Source organism: Solenopsis invicta, chromosome 1 (genome assembly GCF_016802725.1).
Source record: "Solenopsis invicta isolate M01_SB chromosome 1, UNIL_Sinv_3.0, whole genome shotgun sequence".
In the NCBI taxonomy this organism is placed as follows: Eukaryota; Metazoa; Arthropoda; class Insecta; order Hymenoptera; family Formicidae; genus Solenopsis; species Solenopsis invicta.
The window spans coordinates 21,169,274-21,192,543 of record NC_052664.1 but is presented as its reverse complement, the minus strand read 5'-3'; the positions used below and the strand labels follow the sequence as shown (position 1 = coordinate 21,192,543).

The 23,270-nt window shown below is 33.0% G+C and overlaps 2 protein-coding genes across 7 annotated transcripts in view; one reads left to right on the top strand and one right to left on the bottom strand.

Moving 5' to 3' along the window:
- Positions 1–708: 708 nt before the first annotated feature.
- Positions 709–3,766, top strand: LOC105194772 (hypothetical protein). The gene is made up of 6 exons (XM_011159865.3): positions 709–1,126; positions 1,628–1,920; positions 2,388–2,537; positions 2,620–2,734; positions 3,060–3,237; positions 3,315–3,766. The coding sequence occupies exons 1-6, from the start codon at positions 914–916 to the stop codon at positions 3,443–3,445; spliced, it is 1,080 nt and encodes a 359-aa protein (XP_011158167.1). The 5' UTR covers positions 709–913; the 3' UTR covers positions 3,446–3,766.
- A 1,485-nt stretch (positions 3,767–5,251) lies between these two features.
- LOC105194771 (acetylcholine receptor subunit alpha-like) overlaps positions 5,252–23,270 on the bottom strand; it is a 119,207-nt gene continuing 101,188 nt past the window's right edge. For 3 of the 6 annotated variants that reach the window (XM_011159862.3, XM_011159863.3, XM_026131427.2), the window contains 9 exons: positions 18,570–18,679; positions 16,708–16,888; positions 14,867–14,982; positions 13,857–14,025; positions 11,654–11,790; positions 10,922–11,080; positions 8,875–9,057; positions 8,386–8,599; positions 5,252–7,825 (listed from right to left, as the gene is read on the bottom strand). In XM_011159862.3, the coding sequence (XP_011158164.1) occupies positions 7,628–7,825; positions 8,386–8,599; positions 8,875–9,057; positions 10,922–11,080; positions 11,654–11,790; positions 13,857–14,025; positions 14,867–14,982; positions 16,708–16,888; positions 18,570–18,679 (1,467 nt within the window). In that variant the 3' untranslated portion in view covers positions 5,252–7,627. Of the gene's footprint in view, positions 7,826–8,385; positions 8,600–8,818; positions 9,058–10,758; positions 11,081–11,653; positions 11,791–13,856; positions 14,026–14,866; positions 14,983–16,707; positions 16,889–18,569; positions 18,680–23,270 lie in introns of those variants that run through there. The other 3 variants (XM_026131428.2, XM_026131429.2, XM_026131430.2) reach the window with 2 other exon arrangements.

Here is a 23,270-nt window from a genome sequence, read left to right as displayed (position 1 = left end):
TTAGGCAATTACAGATTTTTAATTTTGAAATCAACAAATCCTTGTATGTATATTCATATTTCTCCAGTATTTCTGAAAATTGCTCCAATTCATGTTATACACATATTTATATTATTTGTCTTATTCGTATCATCATATCCATTGTTATGTTTATCGTTTATGGAAATTGATTTTAAAATTCTAATTTCTATTCCTAATATCTAATATTTCTCTATTATACGGAGGATTTTTGTAGAAATCAAGATTAGATAGTAACTATTTTGAAGAGTAAAGTTGCGGGTGATGTACTTTTTTTTCCAAAGTCTAACCTGTACGTTGGCATCGTAGTATATGTCCATGTTATAGAGACGGCGTCGTATCAGTTAAATCGTGAACATGGCATCTCTCAGGCTTTTTCTTTTCTTTCTTTCGATTTTCTTGTAAAATCTCTTCTACCCAAGTTTTTTTGATGCGTATACTTTTATTCTACAAAATGATTTTGTGATCTGTCAAACTAATTCGAAAATTAATTTATTCTGTAACGCGATCGTTATTTAGGATCCTCTTAACGTAATTAAATTTTTTTTATAAGTCATTAACTATAATTTAATTTTGTTAAAATATATTAACTCATTCAACCCCGATAGAAATGGATATAAGAGGTGTAGATGTAGAAATGTGAAGTGTAGAACGAGATCGCCGCACACGTGCGCGCCGGTGCGCGTCCTCTGGCGAATTTTGTCAGCTGTCAGAAGTGTCAGAGTAACAAGCTATCAGCTGTGCGTATCGGGCACACAACGAATTTTTAACGGGAGGAACAAGAAATAAATTTGAGTGTTCTTCTCGCGGCGATACCACTACGATCCTGTTACATATTTCGCTAACGATGTTACGCCTCTGTCGCATCACTGCCAGAAAATAAATAAGGAGTACGATGTACGAACAGGCCGCGAGTAGCTGGGCCGTTGGCCTATACTCCTTGCTCGACCCAACGAAATTTTTACCGTTCCTCCCGAATTTATGGAACAAACAGACCATCGGCTCGCGTTACCTGAACGATCCGAAGGTACAGGATATCGACGTGCTCGTGGGATATCTTATCTTGTTCTGGGTGATGCTGTATCTGGTGTACGAGAAGTGTCTTAATGTGAATCCAATACATTAAATTTTGAATTACCCTCTGGTGAAAATTTTTCTCAGAATTTTTATATGAATTTTAAAACACTTTTCAGAAATACTAAAAAAAAGTCTTTTCTTAGAATTGTATTCTATTAAATTCTGAGATAATCTAAGATTTATAATATTCCTTTATAATATTCCTTGTTCTATATTTTCTGAAGATTGTACTTTAAGCTTTTTCAGATTTTATAAGATTTTACCAGACGTTAGTAACAGAATAAAAAAAATCTTATAGAAATCTTAGAAGATACTTCAAAGATCTCATATTTGAATTCTATAAGGTTTTCTTATTTCTGAAGTGTTTCAATATGTATAACAAATTTGAGCAAATTTTCTAAAAAGTTATAAAATTATACAGAAATTCTAAAAAATTATATGAAAAGTTTTGAGAAAAATTTTTAGTAGGGTCGAGTGTCTATTCTCTTCTAAAATATTTATTTATATTTTGTTTTTTTCCCATTGTACGCAGTCATTGTTGAGGCGTATGCGCTTTCCACTGATGCAGCGGAGCAGGATAATTGAGGCTGCATGGAACTGTGGATTCTGTTTCGGTAGTATATGTTACATGAAATCATCAGCCATGCAGATCCTGAGCTTTGCGTCTCAGGAGCAGGGAATGACGTACCAGGAATTTGGGATTGCGTTGCATAAGAGCTTTTACTTTCATCAAGTGGGAATCGACATACTGTGCCATGGTGCTTGGATAAAGGGCTGCACAAACTTGCTTTTTGCATCTTTTGTCTTGAATCCGTATCAGCAAAAGTAAATTCAGTTAGAATTGTTCTGTTGTAGACATACATTTTCTTACATTTTTTAATATGGCATATTTACTTAATCTTCATTCTCTTTTGAATTCTCACTTTATTGTCAATTTCAATCTGAAAATTGTTTTGATAAATTTTTAACCTGAGTCACATACATTTTTGCTTAAACGATCACTTATTTTATAATTTATTTGAAATCATTATATAGAGAAATTTATACTCAATATTTAAAAAAATATGAGAAAAGATAAAAAAATAGGTGTGGACTTTCTTAAACAAAGAGAACTACTGTACTTGAGTTTTATTTTTTTCATTACTGGGTGTAAAAATCATCCCAGGGTATAAATTTTCTTGATTTTTTATTTAACATTATTGACAGTTGACATTTTTTATATTATTATTATATGTATTTTTTTGTGTATGTATCATTTCATGTATATGTAACAATATACGTGTATGTTTCAGTTATAAGTGGTGTGCAGTTACAAGTACCTTCTTAATGTATAAAACAATCGACATTGTGATAGTTAATGCCTGTCGGATCCTGTTATGCATTTTTCAAACTGTTGGGAGATCAATCTCCAAGCTGTTGTTCTTATTACACTGCCTGACTTGGTCAGTACATATTACAATATATTTTCAATTTGTTTCCAATCAATTTATTATATAACACTAACTTTATATTTGTTTTCTTTAGGATATATTTATACTTACATTATGTGCCTACATCTATGCTTTGGTCCAAAGAAGTTAAATACGCAAGAGCAGAACCTGGCTTGTGGCTTTGGTTTGCAGCAGAGTGCTTAGATTCGGTAGGAACGAGTATTCTGTACACTAATTTAAATAAGAAATAGGGGGTCACCAGTCGCTGAACAATCGATAAATGATTATTTTAAAAAAATATAAAAATAATAATGCTTCAAAATAATAAATTGCAAATTGATATGTTTAAAATCTGATTTTTATACTAATTTGGTTAAAATATTTTCTATTTGAAAATGTAATTACATTTTATTTATCCGTTGATTGATGCAGTGACCTTCTTATTTCTTATTTAAATAATTGTCACGACAATTCTAATTTTCCGACACTGTGTATATGTTTATAAATGCTGTATTATTTAATGAATGTAATTAGGTATGGTTAAGGCTCATTGGACATGCAAAAGCTACGCATTGGCTTGAAATTTGTCTGTTTCCACCACCGACGCAGGAAGCCATTGAATTAGCTGGTATCCATAAAAGGCATAGAGAATCTTTGAGGAAATGTAATGTCAAAAAAGCAAAGAAAGTTGAATTGTGGCAAACGCTAGTTTGTAAGTTCTGCACACTTATTTTCTATTTGAATTAATTAGAATTATAATCTGAGTAATATTTTATTATATATAAACAGGCGCAATGGCGATTAAGAAAAAAATCAAAAGAATTCGTGAAGCTAAAAACAACACGGATGTATCGATGAAAGATCTTAAGGAAACAGAGCCGTTTGAAACACAAGCAGACGGCGAGTTAGCAGAAAATTAATGAAGTTATATTGAAATATTTCAGAAAAGTAACATTTATAGAATTTCTACTAATGATAGAAGATACAAGCCGTTTTTAAACGAATTTATTTGTATGATGAAAGAATTGATTTTGTTATTGTGATATTCAAAACATCGAATACGTACGAATTTTGTTTAAGAATTGTTGATGATATACATTGTTTACAACGAGACTATTCTCTATTGATATTCACATGTAGCTATATTTGTACACAATTGTAAATTAGTGGCGGAAACAAATGAAGCGATTAAAGTACACTGCGTTTTCTGACACGCAATAAAAAAATCAGAAGCAAAAAGACTGTACTGCAATTTTTATACAAAAATCAAGTTTATTCTATAACTTCGTAGATGTACACCCGCTTACGTAGAAAATTCATCATTCGTCATTTACGCGTTTTATAATTTAGTAGGATGTCTCGACAACAGTTAACTGGATGATCCAGTAATGTTACAATCGAGTCGGAGGCGTTTTCTCGGGCAAATATTTATGAGTATTGTTAATCGCTCTGTCATCTATACAACTGAAAGCACATAAGTATTACACTAGTTGTCATTGTTATAAATGTAAAATATTATCGATTCGTTGAATGGCACTCTTATTCAAATTGAATATAGGTTTTCTTCGTGTTATACAATTGCACATAAATCCTCGAAATGGTAAATTTGCGTTCGCGAAGCTGTACATATACGATATGTGACGCTATATTGTTAATACGAAGTTACGTTATCGTGCAGTTTGCATTCGCGTCGGATGGACGATATAGAGCATCGTTGCTATTTCGCAGTAACAAGTTGATTTTGGGTCGCATCATAAATTCGATTACAGTGGCTTTGATACGGGGGTACCATCCTTGTTTATGGCAGTAAATAGGTAATGTATAATACGAGTGAGTTGCGTTTTACTGTGCATTTTTGAGCAACGAAATTGTTATCGCAGTAATTTCAGGAGCAACGCTCTAGAGACATACTTAACACGCAGTCTCGCTCTTAAAATTGACAAATAAAACTCGGATTTTCTTAAGAGAGGAATATCATTTGGTGCTACTTTTTTTTTACATCCTAGAAATAGAGCCCGTATATCTTTTAAATTGTACATTGTATTTTCTAAATACCGTATGCAGTGTCTTTCAGTTCCGGATGATGCGGAGATATTGTCCTGTCGTATTTAAATTGTTGATAAATGTATTATATGTAAATGAAGACAACAACAATTTATTAGATAAGTTTAATCTTATAGACACACTTACAAAATATCTTGTTATATTGTTTTATATCGTGTGTGTATGGGTTATTCATATGTTTACGGATGTACACCGCCAGAGAGGCAACTTTTTTGCGTTTAACTATCACTGCGCTTATTTCGATAAAGTGTAATCGTCATCCTTATTATACGCATGCACACGATTCAAGCACTGTGTCCATCGAACAAAAGACAGAAAGAAATTCGGATTAAAATATTTGCAAAGTTCATTTCAATGCTGACGAGACGAATGTAAATTTATTTAAGTAATGCGTCGCATCAATTTTACACTATCGCGAAAACAAATTAATGAACGATGATGCTTGCTGGCTGATATTCATCTCTTTGTCCGAAAGAGATGATCCTTTTCTTTTAATCTCCATCCTTTTCTTCTGATAAAACAATCCAATTTTATGTGATGACCACAATGTAATTGTAATCACTTCGTTTCGTGAAAGGCACAAAAATTTGTGTAAATTAAACTTTTGTGGATCTTGAAGCTGATGAGTAATTTAGAAATGTTAATTAAATTATACGTATGTGTTATTTATCGACAAAATTATTATATTTCGATTCCAAAATGATACATTGTAGGATTAATAAAACTTACAATTTACATCCACCAGATAAATTATTTATCTATAATTAAAATTCTTTAATTGCGCGCCGGTACGCTCTAAAAAGTCTTTTTCCATACTAAATTATATCGAAACGTACAAAGTATCAAACACGGCGATCTACTACCTCATAATTCATGATTACATGTGTCACACTAATAATAAATTATCGTATTCGTAGTACTTATTGTTTCCTTTTTTCTCTTTTTGGCAAGAATGGCGGCGGGTCCGCCGTGTGTCGAAACGAATTGGAATTTAATGGGGTATCGGGGGGGTAGGAAGACGACAAAAATTATGGTGGGAAATACTATATCAAACAATTCTCGTTATCGTATATTATATATTCCATCAAATCCGTTTAATAAATGCCCGCCGTGTCGGCCGGTGCGGGATGGTGCTGGAACAAATGCAATTACGAAAGTTACTCTTATTACAAACATATACATTATGAGCAATAAAAGTTGAGTCCTCTAAACTTCCTCTTTCTTATATCTCTTAGGCCCAACCCGTTTTCTGCGCCGTGTAATCGATGCAGATATTTAGAATTTCATTTTTCATTTACTTTTATATTTTCTTTAAATACGAGAGAACACGCACTTTCGTTTTTTTTTTGTGAAAATATGGCCCCATTGTTACAGGCTCGATGTAGTGTTGGGAAATATAATATTCCTCTTATCTTTTGTTCCTGAGTCTGCAACAGGCTTCGTATGACTTCGTGCCACTTGCGTCTTTCGTGTCACTAACTTCCCTCTTCTCCTCTTTCCTTGTACCCGCGAACCCGTATCTCTTACTGTACGAAAGCAATCTAACAATGTACGTGTACTGGGATAATTAATTTATTGCTTGGGTTTCGTGTATTCAGAGTATACTCTAACGTACTGACAGAGGAGACAGAATGATGTTGATAGATCTGTTGTGTCTCTACAAACGCAACTGGCACGAAATCGCACTGTGTTAAGATCTTTCTGAATTAATTCTACAGTATATACGTGTTTTGTCCTCCCTTTTACCTACTATATATATTCATTTCTTTTTATTAAACTTCATTATATTTTCCTAGTTGCGAAACAGGCCGCATCTGAATCCGATGATAATAAGTAAGCTCTTCTTATTACTCGAACTTATTTTGCACGTGCAATGAGAGAAGATATATTTAAAAAAATGATCCTCTTTTAAGAATTAATTTGATCAGCAGATTAGAGAGATAAACACATCGAATTTAATAAAACTTATATCTCAAACATCTAAAACATTTAAAAATGAATTAAATTTGAAAAAAATAATCGCATAAACCTAGACGAAAATATACAAGCCAATACAAACAATGATGATAGATTCGCTTAGTCTTTTAAAAACTGACCAATCTTTTTATTTCGCTTTATAATTGCACATTTTATCGGCAATTTCCCTCTGATTTAATTCGAGAAATAAGAAGATCTATCTTGCGTTCATCAGATTTTGTATTACCTACACATTGTGAACATCTTACACCGTTACTCTCCATGTGCTACACGGAATCAAACGCGATCAGCGTGCAAATGGTTGAGACATATTCTTCGTCGTGTTACTCCTTCCTTTTTTATCACCTCCTGTGCGCGGGAAGCTCATCTCCCGCTGTGGCTCGGGAATTCTTAGTAAGACGACAAAATCAACGCGTGACTACAAATCCACTATCCTCTATAGGCCATAATTAATTAATATGTAAGCGTATTTCGCTTATTTCATTATAACAACAAGACAGTTTTAAATAATTGAGAAAAAAGAAATTCGAAAAAAGATTGCTGAAATCAATCTAATCTTTGATTCGGAAAATAGAAAATTTATAATAAAATAAATTAACTACTTTGGTTCTTTCTCACATAGCTGTAAAAAAAAATCTGAATTAATGAACATTGTGTGTTGTGCAAAAACAGAAAAGTGAGGAATACACATCGTCTTAACCCATTAGCTGTCACCATCCTCATATTTGTGGACACCATCAGCGACTCTTTATTTCTTATACCATTAATTAGTTATTAATAATTTTCTTATATAATCGGTTAAAAATAGAAAATAAAAATCTGACAGTTAATGGGTTAACAATAATAAGAATTCTCCGTTCGGCAGCGGCGCAAGTGCGCAAAGTCGAATGACATGCACTCATGCAGAAGTCGAAGACCTAGCGAGGCTTCAGTCTTTCGGACGTTAATACGTTTCGCTTGTCGCCTGTGTCGATGTAGTAATAGTAGTAATAGGTTTGTTGTGTATATGTTTTGTATACGTGTTTTACGCGCGCGGCATTAATGCAATTAGTAATTGTCCCTCAGAGGCTCGCGACGATGTGTGGCTTGGCAGTGGTGGAGGCGATTTCGGAGAGCCGTACGTCGATAGGGATGCGATCGTCGTACAAGGTCGGCGCCTGCAGTATAATTCCGGCGGTGCCGACGATTACGGCTAACGTGAAGATCCAAAGGAATAATCTGTCGAGCACCATCGCGACGTACTTCCAATCCTCCTTGACCTACGATCGAATTGTCGGTGACTATCGAGAATGCACTGCATACACGGCACGATAGTAAAATCGTCAAGTACATTAAAATTAGGCCAGATCTGAAATAATTTGCGTTGAGCAATCGAAATAATTACGTAGAACACTTGAGGGTGTTGAGAATGCTACAAAAAGTTTTGATAAATCTTGAGCGTCCGATATAATTACATTTTGATCGTTGTATTAAAAATTATAAAAGGTTTCTACTACTTAAAATTATACTGACTTTATGACGAAAATTACCATATTTTTATTCAAAGATGCTATGTGCCTTTATATTTTATAAAAGTTCGTTTTAATGCACAATGCAAAATAATTAAATTTCAGAAGAACAATTAAGGGTAAATTAAATATAGTAAAGAAAAAGACCAAGAAAATTTTAAAATCCTTTTTTTAAATATCCTTATTTTTTGGGATATCTTCAATGAAGATATTCTGGATTGTATATACGTGCACTTTATATATGTCGTATTTTACATATGTATATAAGAATATTGTTGGTTGTTATCCGAATTGTGCAAAATTATAATTACTCTAGTAGAATCCTCTTCTCTCTTCGTATGATCGGCGATGAAGCGGATGCCTTCTATGGCCTTGTATAGTTCTGGGCAGTGATGCCAATGATGAAGCGTGTTACAGAGAGCGTCAACGCTCTCCTCTGTCGGAAGCTGCGGCGGCGGTGCGGCCGTCGCCGCTGGCGAACCGTGGATACGGCACGTGCTTCCTAAATTTACTGCTTCCAACTCCCTAAGAAGATAACACACAAGTCGCAAAACGTGACGACTAGAAATAGCATAAATATATATAGTTTAGAAACTCGAGAAAATAAATCCAAGAAATGTCTAATGTTGCGGAAATGCATCCAGATAGACCTTTTAGAGCATAAAAATCATTAAACACTATTAAGGCTGGTATTTATAGTCGTAAATAATTTTCAACCTTTGATTGAAAAAAAAAATAGATAATAAAAAATTATACAAATGTATTTGGAGCGTTTCGAGTGTAATCTCAGTGAGACGCACCGAGGATGCAGCTCGTCCCGTGAATCGACACTAGGAAAGAGCACGGAGGACTCGACCAGCTCCGAGGCCGAGGACTCGACGAACAGTGATGGGTCTCGCAGTTCGAGACCATTGCATGTTCTGACCATTACGCGATGCCCATGATGCCCGCCCATGCTACGCCTATCTATTTGGTACTGCGGCCTGAAGTAGGAAAACAACACAATATGGTTTACTCGACATGGAGATTCATTTCGTCTCATCCCCGATCCGATTTCGGAACTATGAAAACGCGTTTACAAGTACACTGAGATTCTTGTTGAGATCGTCTCATTAGACATTAATCTTGCATATTTAAAAAAAAAATTTTGATAGAGATTGATTATTACGAACCTATTGATTTACATCAACAGTTCCGAAACCAACGTTCTTTTAGGAGTAACCAAAGAATTAATAAAAACCACCGACTGCCCGTAGTGTAATAGCTTTAAGCTTCATGTGCAACAATGAATAATTTATCGCTTTGTAAAGTCAGATTTACGATACTCTATAATCGTGACTACACATGCTCCTAACTTCTAGTTTGACAGAGTTGCGAATATTTCGAGATGTATATTCGAGTAATGTCAAATGATGAGCGACTTTAAATTCTGTATCTATGAAGTTAGTGTGTGGTTATGTGATATAAATGTTCAATTTTTCGGTAGCACTGACGGTAATATCGATAAAGCGTTATGCTCAATATTGTGCATTGTACATACAAATAGTAACAGCGTTGCGCGATATGAAGAAAGATTATGCATCATAAAATAAAATTCCTGACTGAAAGTCTACAGTTATGAAACATTGTCGAAATTTAATTTCGCCACCTTGTACCATTGGCAAAATGTAACTTTAATTCTGGATTATGTTTAATTTAACCCTAAGGAGGTCGCGGTCGATCCTAAAGGGGCGAATTTTCGTCCGCGCTGAGTACGTTCTTGCTGCGAACAGAATATAGACTAGATACACTGACCGCGCAAACTCTATACCATTCCACTGCTAAAACATGTAAGAACAGTTACTGTTTGGGGCCGAGTCATAACAGCAATCTGTTTAAAAATATAAAAAAAAAACATTTTTTTTTTGTATCTGTCAGATCAACCGCGACCTCCGCAGAATTAATGATATGAATCTACTAAAGAGAGATCCAGGTATGTGTCTCGTGAATTTTAAAAAGTTCGATAGAAATAGAATTTGATGTCGTTGAAATAATATACGTATAACATTCCCAGGTGTCAATGGATCAAAGGATTGGAGTTACAAGACTTTCTTTCTCCTTTGTTGTTCGATACTTGATAATTTATCTGTTTTTCCCTTAATATACTTGTTCTGCTCTTAACTTGTCTTACAATTCTACAAAATAAATATTTCTTTAAATTTATTTTTTTTAAATAAAAATAAAATTAATCATTTAAAAACAGATTGATCTTCGAAATATATATTTTAGTAAAAATTGCGAGCTCGAGAAGGTTAGCACTTAAGCACTACGGTTAGATTGGTTCTGTGAAGCCTCGACCACTTGTTGTGATACCTGTCACGCGTTGTAGTTATGTTAAAATCTTGTAACTCCAACCCGTTGATTCATCGGCATCTGAACGTTTATATATTACTTTCATGACATCAATCTTTATAATCTTAATATTGAACTTTCCAAAATCAGCGAGATACATACTTAGATCTCTCCTTGTAAAAGTACACACTCTTCTTCTGGTGGCTGAGTACAATATAGTTTTGGTGCGATCTCTGATTGAAATAAACGATACGCGCTGTCTAACGCGCTCTAGTCGAGAATCAGGAAATTTTATTTGTATGACAATATAGAGCGAGGAGATGCGACTAACGATAGGCGGACACATCACTCACGATGCAGCGCGCGATGCAGAAGTGATGCACCGTGGTGCTAAATGCTTGCAGGTATGACGCGACACTAATGTCACGTGCACGGGAAACGCTAATGAGTGCTCTAATGCCCGCTCTGGCGTGGTTCCAATGACCGGGCCACAAATGCCAGAAGAATATATCTTGCCTGGAATCGTAATCGGTTCTCTGCGTCGGCGTATTATACCTGCGCATTACCAGCAGCCTCGGCAGAACGTGGATGAACACGCGTCGGACCCACGGCGACATTACATGGGTCTGCGGCGAACGGAAGTGTACATTCAGGACCACCACTGTTACGCATATGCTGCAACGCACGAAAGACAGATGTTGAAAAGACGATCCGCGACAGTTGTTCAATAGTTCCGTAATTGTGCTAACTCCAAATTAAAAGGCACACTTTTTTTTCCTCGATAGGCGAGACAATGGAATTAGCATTAAAACGCATTGGCAAATCATCAAGACACGTATTATGAAACTTTTCGGAATATATTCCCATCAGAATTACTCCGAAAAATTCCATAACTCTTTTCTCCGGGAAACACAATCTAGGAAATAATTGAATAATTCAGTCCAAACAATTTCATAATACCGTGCCCAAAATAACGGCCATATAACTTTTCCTCGGATAAAAACGTGAAAAGTGAAAATGTTTACTGCACATTGGAGGTAGTGGAGAAATTTTTCACGTTTTTACTTCGGGGAAAAAAAATGAAACATTCGAAACACGATCGCTACCCAATATTAACATCTGATATCATATGAGTTTTATTTAATTAATATGAAAATAATTGTGTTATACATTAATAAATTTAATTTCAACGTACGCACTTATTACAACTGTATCTTCTGCAGTCGGGATTATTTTTGTTTACCATACCTGAAGGTGTCGAGGATCATAGTGAAGAGGACGAATTTACCAAGAAGCGGAACCACGAGCGACGTAGGCGGGATGATCTCGGCCAGCAAGAGGAAGAACACAGTCAGTGACAATAGAATCGAGATGGACAAGCTGACCTAGGGCAGAACAGGAGAAGACAAGGGTCTTATATCCTACAGTATTTCTATTATAGATTTTATTACAGAGATTTAGTTTCTATTTATAGAAAATGTTAGATGAATCTGATATGAGAATGATACAGTGATTATATTTTTGAGTACAATCCTGAATATTAAAAACATATTACAGCAAACAAATTAATAAAATAATCTAGATTTGTTTCAGCTTTGATCTTTTAGACATAAGCTTCTCAGAAACTAGACAAATTAACTCGAGTTTTTATAAATAATTTCTTTACAGAGTCAATAATTAATTTAGAAGCGTCAATCTTTTATAATAAAGAAAGTTTTACAAGTTAAATAAAAAGTTAATAATTTTGTCGGAAATTAATATCTTAAAAATATGATTAAAAGAGAGTCATATAAATGTTTTAAAAAGGCAGGTTTTCATTTCATCAGTATATACTTTATAAGTATATATATCTCTTCATAATGTAACGAACTTTCGACCGTAAAAATTTATACGGCTACAAACGTGTACGAGTTGCACCTTAAAAGTGCATTGGAGCCGATTGGAGAGGGTCTTGTCTCTCTCCAGACCTCTTGCATTGATTCTGTATGCCGGGCACGTCGTAAGACGCATTACAGCCGCTTCACCCCAGCCCTGTTTCTTTCCTCGCATCCCCGTTGCGTATATCCTCGCCGATTGCTAAACAACCGACACCCTGACATTTGACCTTCTCTCCCTTTTTTCTCGCTTGCCTATCGCCCGCAGAGAACAACTCGGTACACCTTCCGCAGTGACAAAGCGGAAAAATACGTCTGAATTATGTAACCCGGTAAGTGGATATTGGTGCTCGAGGTCGAGTGTGCCTTACAAAGCGCTTAAAGACGTAACATCGACGCGAAAAGGTCGGCCGCGGAATTAAATTGTAATCGCGCGCAAGCTCTGTGCCACATATTCCATATCCCAATCTAATCGAGCTAAATCTTTTGCGTCTGCAAAATTAATTTCCAACTGAGGCGCGCGACGCTGGAGCAAAGCTCCCGAAGGTGTATAAAGAGAAAACGATATCGGGACAATAAAGTCGATCGTGGATAAAACTGTAATGGCGCGCGAACTATAAACGTTCTATTCTGATAAGGTCGATCGTGTGAGCTATTTCGATCGAATAAAATTCTTGCATTTTGAGGATTAATCTTTGTTTACGCTTCCCTAACAGATATCTAAAAATCTTCAAACAGAATATATCGAGGAAAAGAGATCGATTGTATATTAGATTATGATGCTTGTTTTCTTCTAATCAAGTCCAATCGCGAATTGTATCTTTTCTAGTCGAGTAAAATCTCTGTGTTTTAAAATTTGATTTTTGTTTTTGAGACTATCTAAACTTCTTTAAAAATAGACGTGTGATATTTGCGAAAAGATCGAACCAGGCAGATCGAATCAGGCTACAATAGCGCAAGTCTCATTTTTGTTTAACCGTAAGTAACGTAAATTATTTTATTCTAATTATTTTAATCGAATTTTATTATATTTTGAAAATTTTATTACGTATCTGTTAATAGATAATTATATTTCTAATAAAGAAACTTTGAATTTTAATTTAATCATATTAGTTTCATTTTAATGTAATCCAATAAAATTTTCGATAGAGATTAATTTCTAATTATATTTCTCTCAAAACTTCCTTAAAATATTTAGAACTACATAAAAATGAAATGCAAACGATTTTGATTTAAATTCTATTCTTTATTCTTTACTTTAGTGTGATTCTATTTTTTATTCTTTATTTTAGTGTGTAAATTTAGATAAAATATTTTGATTAAAATTTAATCTTATTATTAGTTTAATTTTATTCTTGCCAAATTTATATTTCGGCTTCGCTGTTGAAATCTCATAGAAGCTAAATATTTTGAATAATCTGGAGCAATGAGATGAATGATTTTCTCGACAAGAAAAGAACAGGCAATTAAACAAAATAAATTGTATGACACACACATTCAATAAAATAAAATAAATTATATTTAAAAAATTAAAAGGACGAATTATATGTATGAAATTATTCCCATTATTTTATTACCTTCTCTCCACTGTCGCTTGGCAAGTAAAACACCAACACCGTGAGGAATGATATCCCCATGCAAGGTATTATGAGGTTAACAGTGTAGAACAGAGTCTTCCGTCTCATGGTGATGTTGAAAGTGATGTCGAGGTAAGGCTCGTCACAACACGTGTAAAATTTTTCGTTTCTGTAAAATTCGCATACATTGCTTTGCTCAACGATTGATTATAACAATACAGTTACAATAATATTGATATTAAAAGCATCTCGTGCATACTTTTCTAACTTTCTTTGATCTAAAATTAAAATCAAACTTATTAATATCGTTGATTATTCACAAAATTATTAAATAAAAAATATAACAAAATAATACCAATATGAGCCAAAACACTGAATGTTCATGTGTATAGAATAATTTTATTATTACAATCTTCAGCTCATGCGAACTGCGCACCGAATATGTTGTCGGTCTTAAAACATAATCCACCACATGAAGCCGCGGAATCTGCGATGTAACTCATTAAGTTGCCGAGCAATTTAATAATTAATTCGATCCCTGGCTGAAGTGTTATTTTTCACAATAAATTCTTTACAGTTTTTTTCTGGACTTGGGAAAGAGGTGGAAAGTTATACAGATCCCTGTTAACATTAATTACTAAATTGCTCGTCAATTTAATGTGTTACGTCGCAAATTCCGGCTTTACGTAATGGACTGTGTTTTAAGACCGATAAAATATTCGGCGCGCACGAATCGAAGGTTGTAATAACAAAATTATTAAGTACACACGAATATCTAGTGTTGAACATTATTTGCACTATTTCGTATTTTATATTCTGATTTAACTTTTCCGAGCTCAATTCCTTTCAATTCATTCAAAATTGTTAATGTTTAATTAAATAACAAAGTATAGAAAAAGTCACTCTACATCGTCAACTATATAATTCCAATTTGTTAAGAGATCTCACACAAAGAAAACCGAACGTAAAGCCTCAACAAAGAGAAGAGTTAGAAAATTATTAGAGCATACCTCACAGCAGGGACTTCTAGTATATCCCACTCGACGGAAGTATAAAACTCCGACAGATCGACGCCGATGTCGACGACATTGCTGCCTCGGATCTCGTCGATGTGTCTAAGATCGACCTTAACAGTAAATTACTAAATTTTACAATGCATTGTTGATATCGCGCTGCTTAACGTCCTCAATCAATCGATATTCATAACTTGCTATAATTTTTCTGTTATCCAAGAAAGTTCACGCGTTATCAGAAGTATTTAAAGTTAAATAAGAATCGCCCGTGCAAAGCTTTGACATGTACAGAGATCGATCATAGTATCGCATAAAACAAGGACACTCTTCAAAAAATAATATTAAATATGTAATATGTAGGTCAGAGGCGATTCGTCTCGCTTCTTTTACCTCAATGTTCCGTTTAGCTGCCATTTATACTCGATTGCGCTTCTAACAAGCGACATTTTACTCAATAAAAAAAAAGATAACAAGCGATATATACGATCTTTTACCGCGCGGTGCCTAACAGCCAGCGACAATAATACTTTCGCCATAACGTGCCACGAAAGTCGCTCTCCACGAATATTTATGATTGCTCTAACAAGATTCCCCCGCGAGGTCTTTCTGTTGCAATAAATTGAATTCTTTGAGTCCTCAAGATTAATTGAATAAATCATCTAGGAGGAACATATTACGCGTATAAGCAGTGCTGGGGAAAATTTGAAATAAATATTGCATAGAAAATATAAAAAAGTAAATTGCATTCAACATTTTCACTTACATTTATTTGATATGAAATATTTATTTTATATATTTCAATATATTATAGATATAAATTTCCTTTATTTTCTATTGTTTATTTTTTATTTTCTATTTTTTTTATTTATCCACGATACATCAAAATATAAGACAAATATCTTATTCCAAGTAAATGTAAAAAATACTATTTGCTTTTTTATATTATCTTTTTACAAATTATTTATTCTAAATATTCTATCGCAGCTTTCTATTTCAACTATTTTCGTCATTTTTCTATTTTCTCAGTACTACATGTAAGAAAACTCTTTGAGAGCAAGAAAAATATCTAATTATTTATCACTAGACTTTTGGCGCGCGTTCATAAAAGAATGATCCTCAACTTATAAATATCTTCGACCACCTTCACATACGATACAATATCTTTCTACGTGTATAGAAAGAATTGTCAAGTTATTTTAACTCACAAATAAAAATAAATGGCTTTCTCGTGCTGGTTAAATTGATGGATCAAGCATTAGGATAGGATAACTCCGGTACACATGTCATCGAAACATTATTTAGAATACTATGATTAAAATAGATTATACCAATAAAAGCTTCATATTGTCTATTATTATAAAAAAATTAGAAGAGCGAAATATTTATTTTCTTATGTTTGAAAAAAAAAAACTTTTAAAAACCCTTGCATTTACATCAAAAGAGATGGAATACAGAACCATTTATGAAGATAATCAAATTGAACAAAAGAATTTGTATTTTGGTATATTCTATTCTTCATATTAGCCTTCTACATTTATATATCACAAAATAATCAATAAGTCTTTTACACTTCTTAGAGAGAATAAATCATTTTGCATAGGTCGTAATATGTCGCTGTGCTACTTGCAACATTGACAAATTGATTCAACCCACGGTGATTTCGATCAACGTTAACAGTAAAATACTGAAATCATCAAAGTTAATTGTGCGTATAACAGGACGGTTGCGAAGCAAATTATTTTCGCTTCCTCTATTTTTTCTGACCTCTGTGTAAATACCGGAGTTGTCCTAACGGAAGGAAATTTCCAAAACATCCGTATGATACCAGGCGATCTCACCTGGAAGCCGTCGTAAGTCCACGAGCCGAATTTCATCACGCACGTCTGCTCGTCGAAGGGAAAATATTCGACGTCGATCTCGCAGGAAGACTTATAAATCGCCGGCGGTTTCCACTCGACCCTGCCCGTGTAGTTGAGGGTCGCTTTCGTCGCCAGCGTCACCTCGAAGTTACCGTCGGCGCTGTTAAATGTAAATTCTATGATATTCACCTCTCGGGAAAAAATAATTTCATTTCTAAGAATATAAGTAATGATTTTCGAATTATGTTCAAAAATCTACTACGGAAAAGAATAACGTAATAATCTCTCTCGTGAAAAATCTGGAGCAGATGGAAGAAAATAAATGTTCAAGTTTCAATTCTGATAATACAGAAGTATCGTCAATATTAAAAAAATATATATATATAAAATACAAAAACATTAGCATTTTCTGAAAATTTTGTTGTTTTTTTTTCTATTTTTATATATATTTAGTTTATCCTATATCCGTTATTCAAGTTTCAATTATATAATTTTTATTTTTGTCTTTTTCTCCGTTTGCAAACACACAAAAAATAGAAACATAAAACGGCATAAAGACAACATTGCTTAAGGTAACAATGAAAAATTCAGAAGTAAATAATTGTATGACTGTAAGGGGAACCAAAAAAACTCATACTTTAAGCTGATCCTATTTTCTTTATTGGCTAAAACACAAAAACGGAACCGTTTTTTTATTTTTTATTAAACCATAATCGTAACTGAACTAAAATATTTTTTTAGTCCAGATCCCTGCTCGTAGGTTTACTGTACAAGATGCTCAAAAAGATTGAGGCCAAACTGATACTTAACAAAAATCGAGTAGGCAAAATAAATTGATATGAACATTCACGAGTCCAAAAATATTTTATTAAAGAATTATGAGAGATCAATGATCCAGTAGCAAAACTAATCTCATGAGATTCATAACTCCTTAGAGAGTACAGAACCTCGCAAACTCTGTATGGCTTTTATTTATTCAGTAGGTATTACACAATCCTCTAACCTTAAATAAATAAAAGCAGTACAGAGATCAAAATAACTGTCAGTTATAAATAATAATTGACAGTTATTTTTCTGAGATGTACTTTCTGCTTCACAATTTTAATCCTCAGTCTTACAAAACTTGCTGAAAATTTAATGGAAAAAGTGGAAAAATGTCTATTCAGTGCACACTGATAACAAGAGAAACTAAATTTTCCATTAGATAACATTATGAGAATACTACATGTTTCTCTAATGATCTTTCAATAATCATGTATAAGAAATATTAATTGCAAGACACTGATAAGAATAATCGTTCACGAGCTCTATATCACATATTATAAATACCACATTTTTTGGTAATTATCAAAACAGTAATTTTTTAAAATATAGATCAAAGTTTATTGACGTTGAAACAAATCAATTCGAATTTTACTTCGTTATTCGAATCTGAATGAAGCGATGCAATTTTGTCCGAATCGAATCATAATTATAACATATAAGTTTTAATTACAGGGTAAAATTTTAATATGTAGATAATAAAATAGATTTCTATGTAGGAAAAATCATATTGATTATAGAATATAAAGTCACTTTAAAATACATATACATATAATTTTATAAAATTGTTAAATCTATGTGGTTTGTATTCGATTCTTCTAAATTTGAAATTTTGTTATAATTCGGATTCGAATTATAGAGATTCAAATGTTTTCTGATTCGATTCAATTTGTTTTCGAATAGTGCGCGCACATCGCTATGGTTTATTTTATTCAAATCAATAATAATTCTACGATAAAAATAATAACAAAAGAGAAGATAGCAAATTTAATCGCCATTAATGGTATATCTTGTCTTACTTGTTGTATAAAACTATATCGGGCCTCCATATGTGATCCGACGGCACATGCAGCATCTCCACTCCACCGTATTCCTTCGGATCCCATTTTAACTTGTAATCATACCATGACTGCGAACAAAGAATGACATGACGTTATCGTACATATTACTTTTTTTTATTATTTTGTCATCTTTGCTTGTCACGTTATTTTACTTCTTTCAAGAGATTAAGCCATTGTAGATGTTCGAAAAATATCACATTTTCTTATCACATATATTTTTTTAATATCGAATACAATTTTTCACTATTATTGGCACATTCTTTTTAAATAAAGATGAAAATAACACAACTTGTCCATAACTTACTCGTTGAGTTACGGTTAATTACTCACTAAATTTAAAAAAACTGATAAGAAATTAGTAATTTAGAAATTTAGTCAGAAACAGGAAATCTAGTTTAGAAACATAAATGTTTAATTTTCAACCTCTTTATTTTTCCGTAACGAGAGACGCGAGCCCGACACATACGACCGTCGTAAAATAATAAATATAATTATATAGTATAATAAATACTATTATATGTAAGATAAATTGTCACACCGCAGCAGCTAGTGTTACCGTAACTAGGCTAGAAAACCGGTGATGATGTGTTGTACCAGTGTAACAATTTATCTTATAATTTACAGTTTTTGCACTATCTGAATTTGTCAATCATTATCAATGCGTCTCAAATTTTTATTTCTTGTTTATCCTATTATGCCCAACGCTTCAAAAATTTTTCTTTTTCGCGCCTTTAGAAAAAATTTAAAAAGACTAACATTTGAACGTCAAATGTCTTTTTTTAGACTTTTCTGAATGGAAGTAATGATTATTTAAAAATTGCCTTTCGAACTTTGACCCTAAATAACTCTTGAATAGGTCAACGCGTCAACCTCCTCTTTAAATAAAAAAAAAATTTTTTATGTCAATACTCTCTTAAATTGATCGAACATGTATTTCGCGATTTTTCATAATTTTGAAACATTTCGAAAATATAAGGAATGACAATAGACTTTATAAACACCCTGTATATAATCTACTATATATCTATCTACCATTTTTCACTTATTTTTATTTATTTTTTGCACTTTTGTCTATTGTGCGAATTGTCGATTAATCAACGTTCGTCTAAGATAATGACGTCCATCAAAAATAACGCCCGTCGTGATATTCGTTGCTTTAACTCTCGCGTCCAATGCGGAAACTTTGAACAAGAACAACAATAATTATTATTATATCCGTATAAATCAATACATTCGCACGCGGAATCATGGCAGACTCTTTCTTCGGCTGTTATTTATTCGTTGACCAGGAAATTACGCTGATCATCTTTTCCGACACAGTATTCATTTTTCTTAATCATTTTTCGCGCTCTCACAAGACCGTCACTTTGCGTAACAGATACATGAGAATATCAATAAACATACGTTCAATTCTATAATATATTTTATCAATTAAAGCATTATTTTTTTCATCTATCACGACAAATTTTTTTCAATTTTTGAATACAAAATCCTAATGTAATTTCATTCTTCCGATTCTGAGGATGATTCAAAACTAGGATCAAAATTTATTCTTTGGATTCAATAAATTTACATGTACACACGAGCATCCTGTGTTGGCATTTTTACTTCGTTGTCTTTAGAATCTCAATTAAGTTATTAGGTTCGATTCCTCTTCTCTTGTTTGAACACAGATGCAACAGTATCGATTTCATGACTCCTATCTTGGAGCAGACGCAATTATAAATTAATGTTCTCCTCCATTACTGGTTATTATGTATATAGATATTGCAATTAGAAACTCAATGTGATCAATAAATAATAGTTTTTTTGAAACTGCTATTTTCAAAACGATGGCACTGATATTACAATTTCAAATAAAATCTTTCAAATTTAATAGGCATATTCTTATTGTTAGATACATGTTTACTATCTAGTTACATATGTAGGGTTTTTTTTTCAATAAATCATTTTCGCAGCCTTTTTCGACAAGATAATATTATCTTTTTCACCATTTTCGACAGCTTGTGAGAGTCAATCCCACAGGTTTAAAGGCATTTTGTTATTCTAAATCTCAATCTTTTCCCAAGTAAACAGATAACTATGAATGTTGAGAATAACAAAATCTTGATTTTTCGGTTTCATATTTAACAAAGGAAGAACCCGAGGGGAAATTCACAGCCGGCATTGGTGTACAAAATTTCGGCAGTGGACTGCCGAAAAAAGTAAGCAGTGACCTATAATATTGACGGCATTGTCGTCAGTGGTTGGGGAGTGGTGAGCTCACTTCAGAGTCGGTTTTTCGATCATGGGGTTGAGCACAAAAATTTTTGAATACTTCGAGAAAGCTTTAGAATTCTTGGGCAGGCATTGGCGTGTGATAATGGGCACGCGGTAGTGTTCATAATTGCATGGCATTGCCTTAATTTTAATATAGGATTGACGGCATTGTAGGCATTGACTAACAATAAGCATTGTCGGCAGTGTACAAAAATGTCGGCAGTGTTTTACAGCAATGCCAAAAATCGGCATTGGTGTACAAAATTTTGGGTTGTGAATTCCCTCATATTTAACAAAGGAAGAACCTTAACTTGGAAATATAAAAAGTTATGAAATTTTAACAATGCATATAAAAAATATCCAGATAATATTAAATATAATAAATATAATTCTGATAGTAATAAATTATTTTTTTTGTTGCCCAAATTTATTTTAAAAAAGTAATACCATTTTTCATTTCTGTTTTATTATTAAACAATTACGTTTTGATGAATTTTCTATAATCGAAATATCATTAAATAAAATAAATTTTTTTCATTTTTTATTTTATATTTTTGTTAGTAAATAAAATAAAAATACAAAAAAGCGAGTTTTCAGAGGTTGATTTTAGCAATTCAAGATGAATCGGTAATAAAAAAAATTACTTATTATATACATTCTATATGCCTTATATTATCAGTTTCATGATTTTTTTAAGTTTATTACTTTATTTGGATTTTTCATAAAGTTAGTAACTGTGTTTTTCAATTTTTTTTCTGTAAAGTATTGTATTTTCTCTCAGATAATTAATAATATAAGTTCTTCATAATAAAATACGCAAATGGTTCTCATTTCTTTTTATAATTTCTAAAAAAAAAAAAAATTAAATAAAGAACATGGCCTACTTTTTCAACTCATTACAGCAGCCTAATCTCTTAAATTAATAAATACAACTTGACACTATTTCGCGTTAATTTTAATTTTATATTGCGTAATAAGTTGTGGCTTTTATGAACAAAACTTTTATATTATAATCTCTTTTCGTTCCCGTCGAGAACAAACTTATATTTTTGCATGCCAGAACAGTGTTATAAATATCGATATTGAATAAATCATTTTAAAAAATCGTTATTTGGAATGGAAAAGAATTAATATTGGTTGCATTCAACAGAAAAAGCAGCTTTGCAATTGTCGTAAGATTCTTTAATTCCACTGATTCTTGCTCCTAGTTCTCGTTGGATCTGAATGTATAAACTAATCATATTAAAGAATCTTACAACAGTTGCAAAGTTGCCTTTTTTTCCGCTGAACGCACCCATTATTGCAATAAGCAAAATATTATAAAGCTGTTCGCGCGTTTTATGTTTCTCCATTGCGCGAAACGCCATAGTAGCACATCGAAAAACTCGAGCAGTAAGACATAAGCAGGAGCTCGATTCTTTAACCACTCGTAAGAGAAACGTATACGCCAACTTTGAATTACATTTGAAACTCCACGTGTACATAGGTACCTGCATGTTATGTACACGTTTCTCTTTGCGAGTGGTTACAGAAGACCCAGTAAGGAAATCAACATGTTTGATTTGCTACTACTTAAGTAATTGCCTTACGTTTCCTTTGAGATCGGTCGAAATTCGTTTACTGACTGCTCACGTTTTTCAACGTGCCACAAATGATCGCGGTGCAGACGCTTTTCCTTGAAAACTCATTGCAGGCACTCAATGAATTTGTCTATCGCATCCTAATTCATGTATTTAAAATAGAAAGCGACAAAGGATCGGGAGATTATGCTGAAGCTACTTCACGGGCGCCGTGCACAGAGGCAATATTTTGTAACTTTCCTCATTGAGAGTTGCATGGCTGAAACGTGGCAGATTTGCATATAGTGCAACGAACTTCTTCTCCTTGTTCGTTCACCCGGTTCGATTAAAATTGCGTGTTTTATTGAAAAATTGTTACCCTGCTGATCTACTCGATTTCATGGACACATAACAAAGCTCATTTTCGTTTCTTGGAATTTCATAAGATTAAAAAGTACGTAGGATTAACATTGTACAGGGACGCATTGTATATCGAAGATATTTATAATCAAACGTCTTCGTCCATCGACGAGATCCAACTTTTATAAAGAATATCTTATGTAAGATAAATGGAGCGAATTTTCACGATAAATTTTTGGACGTGAATTGAATCCGAAGTCAATTCTTTCTCAATAAAAATGCGAGAAAGAATTATTATTCTTTGAAATTTTAAAATTTACAATGTCATATCTCCGCAATTAAATTAAAGTCCTGTTAAAATAAAAATAAAAAAATTCAAAATTAAATAAGAAAGGTAATATTGATCTTAATTTTGTTACAAATAATAACAAGAAAAAATTCTATTTTCAACTTATACACTTATGTACTAATCAAAAACTAT